The sequence below is a fragment of the Diabrotica undecimpunctata genome, chromosome 5 (genome assembly GCF_040954645.1).
Source record: "Diabrotica undecimpunctata isolate CICGRU chromosome 5, icDiaUnde3, whole genome shotgun sequence".
Taxonomy (NCBI): Eukaryota; Metazoa; Arthropoda; class Insecta; order Coleoptera; family Chrysomelidae; genus Diabrotica; species Diabrotica undecimpunctata.
Genome location: NC_092807.1, coordinates 106,286,955 through 106,302,702, shown reverse-complemented (window position 1 = coordinate 106,302,702; position 15,748 = coordinate 106,286,955). Strand labels below are relative to the sequence as shown.

The 15,748-nt window shown below is 33.9% G+C and overlaps 4 protein-coding genes across 4 annotated transcripts; all 4 read left to right on the top strand.

Moving 5' to 3' along the window:
- The first annotated feature begins 4,240 nt into the window (after positions 1 to 4,240).
- LOC140442413 (uncharacterized) lies at positions 4,241 to 5,958 on the top strand. Its single transcript, XM_072533487.1, has 2 exons — positions 4,241 to 4,345; positions 4,999 to 5,958. Exons 1-2 carry the CDS (start codon positions 4,241 to 4,243, stop codon positions 5,956 to 5,958), a joined length of 1,065 nt encoding a protein of 354 aa, XP_072389588.1.
- Positions 5,959 to 6,537: 579 nt separating this feature from the next.
- LOC140442412 (uncharacterized) lies at positions 6,538 to 7,341 on the top strand. The gene has a single exon (XM_072533486.1). The coding sequence runs from the start codon at positions 6,538 to 6,540 to the stop codon at positions 7,339 to 7,341; it is 804 nt and encodes a 267-aa protein (XP_072389587.1).
- A 53-nt stretch (positions 7,342 to 7,394) lies between these two features.
- LOC140442411 (uncharacterized) lies at positions 7,395 to 8,360 on the top strand. The gene has a single exon (XM_072533485.1). It carries the CDS (start codon positions 7,395 to 7,397, stop codon positions 8,358 to 8,360), a length of 966 nt encoding a protein of 321 aa, XP_072389586.1.
- Positions 8,361 to 12,283: 3,923 nt separating this feature from the next.
- Positions 12,284 to 12,676, top strand: LOC140442410 (uncharacterized). Its single transcript, XM_072533484.1, has one exon. The coding sequence runs from the start codon at positions 12,284 to 12,286 to the stop codon at positions 12,674 to 12,676; it is 393 nt and encodes a 130-aa protein (XP_072389585.1).
- The last annotated feature ends 3,072 nt before the right edge of the window (positions 12,677 to 15,748 follow it).

The following is a 15,748-nucleotide window of genomic DNA, read 5'->3' as shown; positions in this document are numbered from 1 at the left end:
TTATATTTTGGTAAGTAACAAAACCTCGTATCACAATTTTTTTCACCTAAAAATTCACTGTAATACATTATTTTGAAAATTCTTGTACCAACTGACAAGTTTTTGCTTTTCTCTAATTGATTTATATAATTTATTTCAGTTAATCAATTGAAATATAATAATTGAATCATCATAACCTCAAATTTTTTGGAATAATAATAGTTATGTTTCTGTTTAACGTAAAACAATGCGTCTACGTATTATAAAAACAAAGTAATAAGATGTTTTCACTTACCATAGCTTCTAATAAACAGTTATAATTCTTATAAACCTATTTAACTGCACAAAAATGTTCAGTATTTAATAATTTTTCAGACACGTGTTGACTTACGTGGTTTCGTGTACAACATGTGAGATACAAGGTTTCTGAATTCGAGTGACGGAGGTGCAATTTCGCATGCTTTGTAATAAGAGGTTTCTCAATCGATGCAGCTCGATTTCCTAATATTGGCCACACAAAAAACGCAAAACCATCGAAAATTGAGATACGGGGTTTTGACATCTTAGCGACGATATACAAAATATTACAAATATTTATTTACATCAGTCTAACTGAAACAAATAAGTATCTCACTTGTTTGAAGTTTAGGTGTTAAACAAACAGATAATTTAGCTCAATGAAATTAAGGCTTTAATACCTTTCTTCCATTTCTTTTGTGTCCAGTAGTAGGTTTTCCAATCATGTACTCACAAAGTCTTAGTATTATCTAAGCCTTAATATTTATTATTTTTTATTTTATTACTTTTTTTTCTTTGCAGTAAAATGCTGAGGCGGGCGTTTATCTAGCAGACTGTCTGAAGACGTGGAGTATACAGAAAAAAACGTTATAACAGTCTATTGATACCAATTTATTTTTATATATTTGGCGTCTCAATTCGTCAAAGCCGTAGCAAAGCTCTTGCTGAAATTTGTAAATCTTTTACATATATATATATATATATATATATATATATATATATATATATATATATATATATATATATATATATATATATATATATATATATATATATATATATATTATACTCACCTCCAAAAAGTATGATCATGATCACACGGGTGAACCTTGGTAACCTGAGCAACCCTACTGGAGATTGGGTAAGTGGAACGGCATTCTTTTGTGCTAAAATTGACAAAGCGGTCTCAAAGGTGGATGAACCATTATGGTCAACGGCATGGAGATGCAGAAGGCAAGGAAAAACCACTGCAATAAAAATTCCTAAAGATATCTTAAGAAGAATTATTAATGGAGCGTCAAAACAAAACGTCCCTGTACCTGGCATCTCTTAAATGGGACAGGGATGAGAAGAATCTCTGAGCGGAAAAACAAAACTAATATAAGTCGTATTGCAACGTGAAATGTACGAACCACTGGACGAACATTATACACATTTAGAAAGTTTTAAATTGAACATAGGATTTTTATTACAATTACTGAGATTCCCTGATTTGCAATTACCCAGTGTAAATTTCAATACAACGTCGCGATGTTTTATAATTAATATGTTTGTTCCACTGGATTGCTGCTCTTTGTTGCGATTTGTAGCAGCGTTTTTGGCAGGCGTACGTCGACAGTGTTGCTCGGTTTACCGATTTTCTGTATTTTGTTTGTGTTCATTAGATATTATTTGAATTGGTTAATGTATACTTTAATACATTTAATATTCCAAATATTCTTGATAATTAAAAATTTATAGGATATATATGATATATCGGAAATCGACAGATTTTTGTCGAAAGTATCTACCGATTTGGCAACAGTCCCGAGCAACATCACTGGCCGAGCAAATCAAATACATTTGCCCTTTGCTTCCCATTATAACGCCATAAGCTGAGAAATTAAAGTACCTAGTGTTTCTAACCATAAACCATGTATATAAACGAAGAAAAAGTACAAATTTTAAAATAGTATTTTGGGGGCAACTCGTACCGTGACATTATAAATTTATTTACTTACTGTTGTAAAAACAACCTGTATAATATTGTAATAGTATAGTTATTTTATCAAATTGTACGCTCATCGTCAGCTATCGTGTTAACGTATGTGCGACTGATTCCCTACATCATAAACCCTCTCTTCCCCGCTTTATATAACTTAGGACTAGGACAGACAGTGCTAATTTGCCTCTCGGCAAGTAAGTGATAAATGCGCTTGTAAACCCGGTGTTTTGTGTTAAACGTATATCAGTTTGTTTCTCTCAATTCTATGTATCTCTGTTACTGCCTCCCAGCACTGTAAAGCTAATGATATTTGTATAACTCTTTTTAGTATTATCAGAATTGCAATAATTAACAATGTTGAATCAGCCCTTAAGTCCATTGTATAAATAAATCGAAGGAAAAATACATTTTAATTGTTTTATTGCTTCAGTGGCCCTTAATAAATATTTTGAACCAATTAGGTGTTCAAATACGCCTCTCTTAAATGTGGATAGTTTGGCAACAAAGTTTACCCTTTCCATCATTTGTGGTCTCTTCGAACCGCATATTGTTTATCGCAATTCCTCTTCCGATTTATCTTCATAAATCAAATTAGTTTTCTCTTATTTAATTCTTTTTCCATAAAAATTAAAATAAATATCATTACTAAGTGCTCTTCACAAAATAAAACTTTGCATAAAAACATAAGATAAACAATCTCACGATACATGGAACATTATGTCACCACGCAAGTGTTTGAATTGTTTATCTCAACATTCTTAGATTTATCTCTCTTCGCCGGTATCAAGTAAAATTGCTGACAAGAAACATGTGATGTGACTATGGATTTATGGATTTTTTACGATTCATTTCTATTTGGTGAGTTCGTTCCAAGATATATTTTTATAAGCACGCGTACAGGAACATTCAAAAGTTCGAACGCATAATATTAGTATACAGGACGAGTTTATATTTCGCAGGATTCGTACAGACATTATTTTCTGAGACTCTTGTTTATTATACGCGGTGGACTAAGCTGTGTTTTAGACTCTAAAATTTTTTATTTCTCGTGTATCTCTCATAGATAAATATCTTGCAAAGCTTTCGATACATCTTTAACCGCAATGGATCAATTGAAGAAACAACGCAAACCGTTGAAATCAAAAATCTCTCGTATCTCTAATTGGTTAAGGGATAACTCTGCTCAAGAAACGGATCCCTTGCAGTTCCAACTCCGTCGTACTGAACTAACGAATTGTTACGCCAAATATGATGACCTCATGGATCAGATTGAGGAACTGAACGAAGCAAACACTGAAGAACGCGATAGGGAAGAAATTGAAGAAAAATACTTCTCAACTCTAGCAGGTCTTCAACATAGAATGGAGATGCTCCAACCTCTTTCACACCAGTCCAGTTCAACTTCTCCACGTTTAGCTAGTGCTAAAGTGACTCTTCCCGAAATTAAAATTCAAACTTTCTCAGGATGCTTCTCAGAATGGAGTGCATTCTATCAGCTCTTCGAGACTTTAATTATCAACAACCAGGAACTCAACAACGTCCAGCGTTTTGTTTATCTCAAATCTTTTCTACGCAATGAACCTCTCCAGTTGGTAGAAAACATCCAAGTTTTAGAAGAAAACTTCCAAATCGCGTTAGACACTCTTCGAAATCGCTACGAAAACAAATCGCGCGTAATTAGTTTGCATATACAGCGTCTTTTGAAAGTTCCATCCTTAGTCAAAACTAATGCAAAGGCCTTACGTGAAGTTTTGGTCACCGCAAAACAGACCTTACTCGCGCTAAAAAATATGAATGTACCCATCGAGCATTAGGATCTCTTATTAATAGAAATATTCTTGCAAAAAGTGGACTTTACCACTCACCGGTCTTTCGAATACGAGTTAGGGTCAAAAGATATTCCAACGCTAAATCAATTCTTTGATTTTTTAGAAAAAAAGTGTGACATTATGGAAAAGTTAAACTACTCAAATAATCACGATAAAAAAGTTATTAAAACTCACTCTAAAACGGTTCTCTTCTCTTCGGCAAGTAATAAAAATAATTCGTACTCCAAAACATGCGTATTTTGTAATAATGCTACACACACTATTTATGCATGCACAAAATTTTCTAATCTTTTCTTACAGGATAAGTATAAATTTGTTAATGAAAACAAACTATGTCGCAACTGTTTAGGAACTAAACACTTTTCTCAAAATTGTTCGTCTCAACGTTTATGTAGTATATGCAAGAAAAGACATCACACACTCTTGCACAATGACCATGAAAATAGATCTTCTCCTAATAGATCTTTTCAACGACAAAATCACGCAACCTCTCGCAATGTACAAAACACTTGGTCTGATGGTGAAGCCGGTCCAAGTAATTCTGTCTCTCTCTCTGAATCTCAAACCTCTCAGGTCTCAAATGTGATGACTTCTATCTCTGCTCTGTCAATAAAGCAGGATGTTCTGCTGGCAACCGCTCTAGTCACTATTTATCCAAAGCATGGCGTACCCATACACGCTAGATGTATTTTAGATAGTGGATCTCAGTCGTCATTTGTCTCTAAAAATTTGGTTCAAAAATTAAATCTCTCTCCATACAGCAAAAGGTTACAAATCTCTACTATCTCTGAACATAGTTAATTCTCGAACAAAATGGTCGATCTAGAAATTTTTCCATACAAAAGAAATGGTAATGGTTTTAAAATCTCCTGTGCTTTTTTAGACAACATAACTTGTAGACTCCCCCAGTTATCCATAAACAGAAGTAAATTGAATATCCTCTCTACAGTCACTTTCGCATATCCCACCTACTCTGTCCCTGGAAATATAGATCTTCTTCTTGCCAGTGACATATATAGCGAGTTGTTATCGGAAGGTTTAATACGTTTAGGTAAAGGACTCCCTGTTCTCCAGAACACACACTTAGGATACATTATGTTTGGTTCTTTACCTCCTTACGCACTTCACAAAGCAATTTATCGCTCACAGTTGTCCCCTACACAGTCAAATGTCTCTTAATTTGTCCAGTCCACATCTGAGGAAGATAAACTTGATAATATAATTCGACAATTCTTCGAAGTCGAAGAAGTTACCCCCTCTGTTAAAATATCCTCATCTGGGGATCTGGCTGAACAAATATTCACTGAAACAACTCAAATTCTACCTTCTGGTCGGTTTCAGGTAAAGCTTCCTCTCATTTCTGAAACAGCACATAAAATGCTGGGCAATTCTTACAATATGGCTAGGAAAAGGTTTATTAGTTTAGAAAATAAACTCTTAAAGCACGAAAATGTATACTCTCAATATAAAGCATTCATCAAAGAATATGTTTCTCTTGGACATGCCAAAAAGGTTCCTCTCTTTCTCAAAAATGTGGACTTAGAAAATAAATACTTTTTACCTCATCACTCTGTCATAAAAGAAGAATCATTAACTACCAAATTACGGGTGGTTTTTGATGGCTCCATGAAAAGTTCCAGTGGCTATTCTCTTAATGACATCCTGTTGAAAGGAAAAACTCTTCAGCCTGAACTTTTCGACATTCTCCTTCGGTTTAGATTGTATACCTATGTCTTCACTTCCGACATACAAAAAATGTACAGGCAGGTACAAATTCATCCTGATCACACATTCCTGCAGAATATCCTCTGGCGGGATTCTCCAGAACAGGACATCGAATGTCTTGAGCTTCAAACCGTAACTTATGGAACAAAAAGCGCAAGCTTTCAAAGTACTCGTTGTTTGATGGAATTAGCTAAAACTCATCAAAACAACTACCCATTTGCCTCCGATGCTCTCTTAACAGGCTGCTATGTAGATGACATTCTATATGGGGCCAATGACACGCAAACTCTTCTTAAGGCTCATAATGAGATAACTGACCTACTCAACAAGGCATGCATTTCTCTTCATAAATGGTGCTCTAATTCAAAAATGTTTTTGGAAAATGTTTCTACTCTCTCTACAAACTCTTCCTATGTTATTTAACCAGAGAATGCTTCTAATAAGGTTTTAGGTCTCTGTTGGAACCCCAGTACTGATACATTTTCAATTTCTGTACCTCAATTATCAACAAAGGATAATTACACAAAAAGGGAAGTACTCTCTATTATCGCTTAAATTTTTGATCCACAAGGGCTCATTAATCCCATAACTGTTCTTGCTAAAACTATTATGCAAAAAATTTGGATTTCTAAAATTAATTGGAATGACTCCGTGGATTCAAATATTTTAAATGAATGGTTGAAGTTTATAACTGATCTCGCTGCTCTCAAAGACATAAGCATACCCAGATGTCTTTTCTCATGTCATAAAATTTCTTCTATTAAAATTCACTCTTTTTCTGACGCAAGTTTGAAAGCATATGCTGCTTGTTGTTATATACGGGTTATCTACAAATCAAAAAATGTCTCGTGCTCTCTCATTGCTTCGAAAAGTCGTATTGCTCCTTTAAAGACCATAACACTTCCAAGGCTGGAACTTATGGGTGCTTTATTGGCTAGCAAGCTCACCACAAGGGTGGTTGATATCATAAAGGATAAATTGCAATCTATTACCTATACAAACATGTGGAGCGATTCTGAGATAGTTTTGTCATGGCTTAGATCCCATCACTCCAGATGGAATCAATTTGTCGCCAACAGGGTAGCTCAAATTCAAGAAAATTCTTCTCACTCTCATTGGAGACACGTAAAGTCTAAAGACAACCCTGCTGAAATCCTCTCCAGAAGAATGATGCCCTCTAACATACTCAACTCCACTCTTTGGTTTCACGGTCCTCAGTTTTTGCAAACATTTGACCTAAATTTGTCTGAATATAGTCCGAAGTTTAATTCTAATAAATTACCTGAAGAAAGAAAAATTGTTCTTCACACTCGAAGTGCTCAATTTAATTTCTTTGTCATGCTTTCTGAAAGGTTCTCCAGTTTCACGAAATATGTAAGGACTATAGCTTATGTACTCAGATTTGGTAATAACGCAAAGTCTGGCACTCAAAAATTATCCGGTGCACTTGAAGTATCTGAACTTCAAAATGCCGAAATGAAAATTATAAAATTATTGCAAAACTCAAGTTTCTCCTCAGAAATCGCTGATCTCAAAGGCAATAAGATTATTTCTAATAAGTCTCTCTTACAATTTGCTCCTTTTCTTGACAAAAAGGAAATGCTCCGTGTAGGTGGAAGTCTTAGGTATTCCGAAGTTACCTTTGATCAAAAATATCCTCTCCTCCTCCCCTCGAAAAATCATGTTGTTCGTCTAATTCTCAAAAAAGAACATCTTAGGCTCCATCATGCAGGTCCTCAGAATACTCTCTCTCAAGTTCGCCTTAGATATTGGCCCTTGAATGGTCTACGGGAGATAAGAGGATAGTCCATGAATGTCATGTTTGTTTCAAGTTTAACGCCAAACCCTTAGCTCAAATCATGTCTGATTTACCTAAGGAACGCTTATGTTCTGCTCAAGTTTTTGCTCATGTAGGTTTGGATTTTGGTGGTCCCTTTCTAATAAAGGCCTCTAAACTTCGTAAAAGTCCCTTGATAAAGTCATACATAGCTCTATTTGTCTGTATGTCCACACGTGCGGTTCATATAGAATTAGTCAGTGGGCTTACAACAGAAGCGTTTCTTCTTACTCTCAAGCGCTTTATCAGTCGAAGAGGTCTCCCTCAGACTATATTCTCTGATAATGCGACAAACTTTCTTGGGGCTAAAAATCAGTTATTCGAACACTATAATTTCTTGAAAAATAAGGAAACTTACTCTTCTATTCAGGCATTTTTAGCCTCCTCTCAAATTCGGTGGAAAACAATACCACCTCGATCTCCTCATCATGAAGGACTCTGGGAGAGCGCTATAAAGAGCGCTAAACATCATATCTATAGATTATTGGGCAATCTCAAAATTACATTCAAGGAATTCAGTACCGTGCTTACCCAAATTGAAGCCGTACTTAATTCTCGGCCCATTTGTGCCGTCTCTAATGGTCCCTTCGATTTCACATATCTTACCCCTGGTCACTTCCTAATTGGAAGATCTCTTACCTCGCTACCCGACCAGGAGTATACATCTATCCCGGAAAATAGACTTAGCATCTGGAAAAATCTCTCTACGCTCCAGCAACTTTTTTGGAAAAGGTGGTCGACTGATTATCTGAATCGACTTCAAAATCGTCCAAAATGGTTTCTCCCATTCAAAAATTTACAACCCAATGACTTTGTGCTAGTTAAAGAAGATAATCTCCCTCCTCTCTACTGGTCATTGGCACGAGTGATGGAAGTCTTTCCGGATAAAGATGGCCGAGTGAGAATTGCATCTGTTAAAACTAAGGCTGGGATTTTCAAACGCACGATAACAAAATTGTGTCCCCTTCCTAGTGAAGGATTATCTTAATGTTATTAGGTTTAGTACTTTTACTCATATGTTGTTTGTATGAATTTGTATACTATTACTCATATTGTTTTTGTTATGTACTCTTTTCTTTTTAATGCTTTTTATAATGTTAAAGCTAGTGCTTCAACGGGGGGCAGTATGTTGTAAAAACAACCTGTATAATATTGTAATAGTATAGTTATTTTATCAAATTGTACGCTCATCGTCAGCTATCGTGTTAACGTGTGTGCGACTGATTCCCTACATCATAAACCCTCTCTTCTCCGCTTTATATAACTTAGGACTAGGACAGACAGTGCTAATTTGCCTCTTGGCAAGTAAAGACGGGCTGGGGTGTGATCCCGAAAAGTGCGTGGTGCGTAAGTGATAAATGCGCTTGTAAACCCGGTGTTTTGTGTTAAACGTATATCAGTTTGTTTCTCTCAATTCTATGTATCTCTGTTACTGCCTCCCAGCACTGTAAAGCTAATGATATTTGTACAACTCTTTTTAGTATTATCAGAATTGCAATAATTAACAATGTTGAATCAGCCCTTAAGTCCATTGTATAAATAAATCGAAGGAAAAATACATTTTAATTGTTTTATTGCTTCAGTGGTCCTTAATAAATATTTTGAAGCAATTAGATGTTCAAATACGCCTCTCTTAAATGTGGATAGTTTGGCAACAAAATTTACCCTTTCCACTTACTATACCGACACAATCAACTATTAGTCGTATTATTAAAAAATTTGAATCGTTTGGTTGTGTACAAAACTGTCGAAAATGTACGAATCTACCACAAGAGAAAATAATCAACGAAGTTCGGCAAAATGGGGAAATTGATGTTTGTAGTGTTGCTGAAACTAGTGATCCTTGTCCAAGCAAAACTATTGCCGAAGAAGTTGACATGAATGATAGGACCGTCAATAATATTTTGAAACGAAATGGGTACCGTTCTTTTAAAGTTTCAACAACTCAAGAGTTATTAGCCGAGGACAATTTCAAACGCATGAAATTTTGTAAACTGATGATGAATAAACAAAATGAAAATGAAGATGTTTTAAAAACATTTTGTTTACCGATGAATCAACATTTTTATTACATCGGAAACACAATCCTTTTATCGTACGATATTGGTCTCTATAAGTCTATAATAAACACTTGAGTATTCCAGTACGAACACAATATCCCCAAAAACTTAATGTTTGGACAGGTATTTTGGGGGACTATATTGTCGGTCCATTTTGTATTGATGGTAATTTAACGGGAAATAAATATTATTATTGCAGCAGTTCAATTACTTCCTGTCAACTTATAATTAACTAAAATTATTTAGAAACCATTTTTGGAAATATATTTATTTCTTCTGGTGGTACGACCAAGTGGCCTCCCACATCACCAGACTTATCCCCAAATGATTTTTTTCTTTGAGGATATTTAAATGCAAGTGTTTATCAACATGGCTTTAAAAGAGTAGTAGTAAATTTAATTATACGATATACGATGATCGTTTGCATTTGGTTCGCAGCACTCGCAGCAGTTGAAAAATATCGACTGGAGAGGGAGACCAGTCGAACAAATAAATTAATTATAAAAAATCGCGATGTTATATTGAAATTTACATTGGTTAATTGCAAATCAGCTAATCATTGTATTGTTATAAAAATCCTACATAATGTTCCGTAAAATAAATTTCAAATCTGTACATATAATACTGGATAACTCGCCACAGTAGCACTAAAAATGAGCAGACTTAAAATAAAGTTACTTGGCCTCAGCGAAGTAAAATGGCCGCTGGGCAATGTTATCATAACAACATCGTTGTTTATTACTCGGGTGTAGTACTCATGATCAAAAAAATGGTGTAGGAATCATGATTAAAAAAACACTATAACTATATGTCTCTAACTTTATTCCCTATAATGAAAGGATAATAATGTTACAGTTGAATACCCACCCAATAAACATAAATATAATTCAAATTTATGCCCCAAGATCAAGCAGCACCGATAATGACATAGATTTATTCTATTCTATTCAAATTTACATCTAACTAAAAAGATAAAAAAAAAATGAAGTCAACAAATAGTGGACGTCAAATAGAAGATAATGTGGAGGCTTATGGTCTAGGAATAGGAAACCAAAGATTAGACCGATTAGTACAATCATCATCATCTTTGGCTCTACAACCCTGTGTAAGTCTTGGCCTGTTTAAGAATTAGTCTCCATTCTCTCCTATCTTTCGCCCTGGCTTTCCAATTTCTGACCTCTAGATTCCTCAAGTCATCTTCGACTCGAGTTTTAAATCTAGATCTTGGCCTGCCTCTCTTCCTGGTTCCTACTGGCTCTTGATATAATATCTGTCTTTGGGGGTCTCCAGTATAAATTCTTTCTTAGGTCCGGTCATTAATTTTAATAGACCGGACGATGTTGCATTTTTCATAGCATTGATACAACTTTTCCGTATATGTGCCTGAGTATTCTTCTTTCAAAGCGGCCTAACAGTTCTTCATTGCTTTTTACCATAGCCCATGTCTCTGACGCGTATGTCAGGACAGGTTTAATAAGAGTTTCATATATAAGTATCTTGGTTTTTCTGCTAATTATATGTGATGTTAAGAGCTGCTTTATTCAAAAGTAAGCTCTGTTCGCCAGGTATATTCTTCTCTTAATTTCTACGCTTAGTAGATTGCTGTTATTTAGTTGTGTTCCAAAATATATAAACTTCGAGACCCCTTCGAATGTGTATGCTTCTGTCACCAGATCTTGTGGTGCCGTTATTTATGTGCTGTTCGTGACCTTCATGTATTTTGTTTTGGATACATTGACCTGCAGTCCCATTGTCTTCGTGGCATTTTTTAATGTTTCAAAAGCCTGTATAAGGTCTCTTTTTTTTTCGTGTTACTATGTCAATGTCATCTGCGTAGGCCAATATCTGTACACTTCTATTGATGATCGTACCGATTAGTACAATATTGTCAAGAAAAAGAACTAGGAACTAACTATTGATGTTAGTCATCAGTAACATAAATTACCATCAAAGAGGACTTTATACATGAAGTGCACCAGGAGAAAATAAAAATAATCTGATAAGAAACCAAATCGATTACATTCTCGTTAACAAAAGATTTTAAAATGGGATTAAAAGAGTGAAAACAAGTCCTAGTGTTGATGGTGACTCCGACCACAATTTACTTCTACGCCAACGTTAACATTAAACTAAGAAAACAACAGAAAAAAAGTAAGATCGAGACTAGATTTATCAAAGCTTGAGGGTGAAAAATGGCAACAACAAATAAATGAAACAATTGCACCAGCATTTACAGAAGCTTCAAAAAAAGATATTAAATATTAAATGTACCTGGGACGAAATAAACGCGGCAGTAAAAAAGATAAAAAGGAACCAAGTGTCCAAAAAGATTAAATGACACCAGATATTATAAAGCTCATAGAAGAAAAACGAAAATACAGAAATACAAATTAAGAAAAATACAAACAAATGAAGAAACTAGTAGAAACGCAGATTAAGGAAGCTAAAGAACGCTAGATGGAGGAAAATTGCAAAGAAATAGAAGAATTTAATATGAAACACTGCACACATATTCTACATAAGAAACTGAAATAAATTACGGGTAATACACGGACGAAAATACCACAAGTTATAAGAAACTCCAATGGAGATATCCAATTATCAGAAGAAGAAAAACAACAAACTTGGAAGAAATACATATTATTTACAGATAACAGGGAAGATATACATGAAACATTCCCAACTAATGAAATTATAGAAAATATAGGTAATATCAAAGGTGAAACAGGCAATTAAAATCACAAAAACTGGTAAAGCGCCAGGTCCTGGCGAAATAGTAGAAATTATAACAATTAGATAACAAACAGTTTGGATTTAGAGGTGGAATGGGAACAAAAGAGGCAATTCAAATATGAATTCAAAAAAAGTCAGAGACGGATATGTGCTCTCGCCCCAAATATTTAATGTGTACTCCAAACTAATACTTCAGGATGCACTATGGGAAAAAAATGATGATGGTGTAAGGAATGGAGGGAGCATCACTAATAACATAAGATTTGGAGACGCAATCACGGCAGAAAATGTAGAAGATTTACACATTCTTATAGAAATCATTAACAGAGAAAGCAAAAAGAGAACACTAACAATGAATATAGATAAAAGCAAATACGTGGTGATCTCGAAAATCCCTGTTGACATCATACATCTGGCATTAGATGGTAAACCGTTAGAGAGAGTCGAGAATAAGTATAAATACCTCGGAGCAATTATAAACTCACAGTTAGATCAAGATGAGGAGATATAGGTCAGAATTAAAATAGTTCGAAAAGGATTTATAAAATACAAGTCAATGTTTACAAATAAGAAATTGAATATGGTTATCAGATTGAGGATCGTCCATTTTATGGTCGCAACTGCTATATGGGGTAAAAGCTTGGACCCTGAAAGCCCAATGAAAAAATCGACAAATAAAAAGAGCAAGAAACCAATCAAATTTAATAATAAAGAATTAAATGATATGAATAAAAGAGTTAAATGAGTTGTCCAAATTAACTAAGTGAATTAGTTGAATTTGACCTACATGTGACATTGAATAATATTCTTATTTTAAACACCCGATATTATATACTTTATAATGAAATACATTTAAATTATCTTTCATTGCATATAAATGTTCTCAAATAACATATAGCGAAATTTACCGGTTATTCAGTAAATATCTATTTTTTACATTAAACATATTTTTGTTAAGACGATTGTTTCCATGAAACTAACTATTGAATTTAATTCTATTTACAATTGTGACCGACAGTCAGTTTGACATCTAGTAAGTTAGACAGTACGTGCAAGAAAAAACAGGATGAATATTTTCCAGAATACGGTATAGAATATATTATGGTATGCTATTTGAAATAAGAATATTAAAACAAACTCACATGTAGGCCAGATTCAACTATAATAATAATAGTATGAAATGATAAAATTTAAATGTTATTGTTAACAGCATCTTGGCTAAGTATATCGCCGATGTTTGCTATGGTCCAATTTCACTATTTGAGAGAGTGATTCATCGTTTAAAGGCGCAGAAATGCGGAAAGACGTATGAAAATCCAGTGACGTACACTCACTTTTATTTTAACGTTAATTATATTTTATTTTTCAAATTTCGTTCGAAATAGGCCACAATATATTTATTTACAAGTTTTTACTGACGTTTCGATCTCTATATCCAAAGACCGCTTTCAAATATATAAATGATAGTTATATTTATTTTATTTGTTTATTATTATATATTTTTATAATCTTATATTGTTTATTTTCTTTTTTTTTCTATCTTTAAAAACGGAGTAGAGATCGAAAAGTCAGTGTATTAAACATGTAAATAGATATATTGTGGCTTATTTCCAACCTTCTCCCTAAAAATACAGAATGCCACAAACAATAAGCTATAGAAAAATAAATATATCTGTCATTTGTATGTTTGAAAACGGTCTCTTTATAGAGATCGAAACGTCTGTAAATTAAACATTTGAATAAATATATTGTGGCTTATTCCCCATATTATTTCTAAAAATACAGAACGACAAGCGAAAAGCCATAGAAAATAAATATTACTATCATTTGTATAATTGAAAACGGTCTCTTGATATAGAGATCGAAACGTCAAAAAATAAACATATGAATAACTATTTTGTGGCTCATTCTCTACATTTCCCTAAAAATACAGAATGCCACAAACAAAAAGCTATAAAAAACAAGTAATTGTGCAGAAAGTTTACTGATACCAACCGGCTGTCGCGGAAGTTACGCTAAAACTTCTTTTGACGTGACCCGTCCTTAAAGAGTTACACAATGAAATTTTTTTTAAATAAATTTTAAGACAGTTTCCACACCACCCCAAAGGTATGTCTTGTGGCGCGTTACATTTTTTAAATGGGTGTTCGCCAAGAGCCATATTATCTTATTAAATAAAATGAACAAAACACTTTAACAGTATAAAACAAACCAAAATAAAATCCTATAAAACAAAATAAAATTCTATAAAAACAAAATAAAAATAATGTTTGATGTAACAAAACATTGTACTATTCTATTTAAACACAAACGTTCTTTTCGTTTTTTTTTGTTTTTGGTTTTTTTATGCTGATGTTCTTATTTAACTATTAGAAAATATTATTCGCTGTCTAATTCTGAAGATGCAGTGCTGCTATCACTGTCATTATCTTCACCACCTGGTGTAATTATAATTGGCTCTAGTAAAATTTCGATATGAGTATCAAGTTCCCACATACGATGTTCTTCTTTAATTATGTGGCCTATACATTTAGCCCATTTCTCTGGAGTTACATGGAGGATTGCTTGAATCAAAAGTTTCTTAATTTCGTTTAATTTGAACGTTTTGTTATTGCGTGCTACTTCTCCTTTTACTTGCGCCCAGATAAGTTCAATGGGATTAAGTTCGCAATGATAAGGTGGTAGACGCAGAACTTTGACACCATAATCTTTTGCAGTTTCATCTACAGCATATTTAAGATATTCACTTTTCCTTAACCGTGCGATGTCAAGTAGCTAAATTTTGAGCATTGATTCTTCGTATGCAATCCCCTTTTCTGTAAGCCATTCTTGAATCCTCCCTTTTAATTTCTTTCATAGTCACCTGTTTTTTTGACTCAAATTGAAAAAAACCATCATCAAGAAACCCTGTATCACTTTCTATATGGGTGATGATTAAACGCCGTCCCTTTCCTGATGGAGCTTTTAATCCTGTAGATCAGCCTTCTATAAATGCTTCGCGTTTACTTTTGACATTTAAATCTTACCGAACTTTTCCAACTGTATGACCTTCGTTAATCGAGGTTTTATCCAAATAACATATTTTGCGTCCAGTGCTGCGAATTTTGCGTATTTCTTCTAAATATTTTCTTCTCCACAGAATAATTTTATTTTTTTCTAATAGCATACTTTTTCTGTTGAGTTTTACATATCGAAAGTTCATTTAGCGCATGGTCCTGATTAAGACTCTACGTGATATCTTGGGTAAGGAGTCATCGTTTTGAGAAATATTTTTCAGTGTTGGAATTTCACTCCGAAAACAATGCTTTTCCTACCTCTAGTTTTACCTTTTTCTTGCTTTTTATTTTCCGATGTCTTTTTAAGTACACGATAAATACAGCTAACGGATACTTTTGTTAAACTGCTACAAATGTCGACCGCTTGGCTAACATTTAATGCCATTTGTCTGCTGAGAATTCCTTCATAAACGTTTCGTATCATTACCTTCTCTTCGAACGTTAACATTTTCCGTTTCTTTTGCGGCTTTTCATTTTTGGAATCAACATCAGAATTTTGCTGTCTTCTCTTGGAACAACTCGGTTTT

Excerpts from the sequence above, each read along its gene's own strand:
- LOC140442413 (XM_072533487.1), top strand. The coding sequence starts at position 4,241 with ATGACCATGAAAATAGATCTTCTCCTAATAGATCTTTTCAACGACAAA. Across the intron at positions 4,346-4,998 it reads TGATGGTGAAGCCGGTCCAA|TCCACATCTGAGGAAGATAA; the intron begins GTAATTCTGTCT and ends TAATTTGTCCAG.
- LOC140442412 (XM_072533486.1), top strand. The coding sequence starts at position 6,538 with ATGTGGAGCGATTCTGAGATAGTTTTGTCATGGCTTAGATCCCATCAC.
- LOC140442411 (XM_072533485.1), top strand. The coding sequence starts at position 7,395 with ATGTCTGATTTACCTAAGGAACGCTTATGTTCTGCTCAAGTTTTTGCT.
- LOC140442410 (XM_072533484.1), top strand. The coding sequence starts at position 12,284 with ATGAATTCAAAAAAAGTCAGAGACGGATATGTGCTCTCGCCCCAAATA.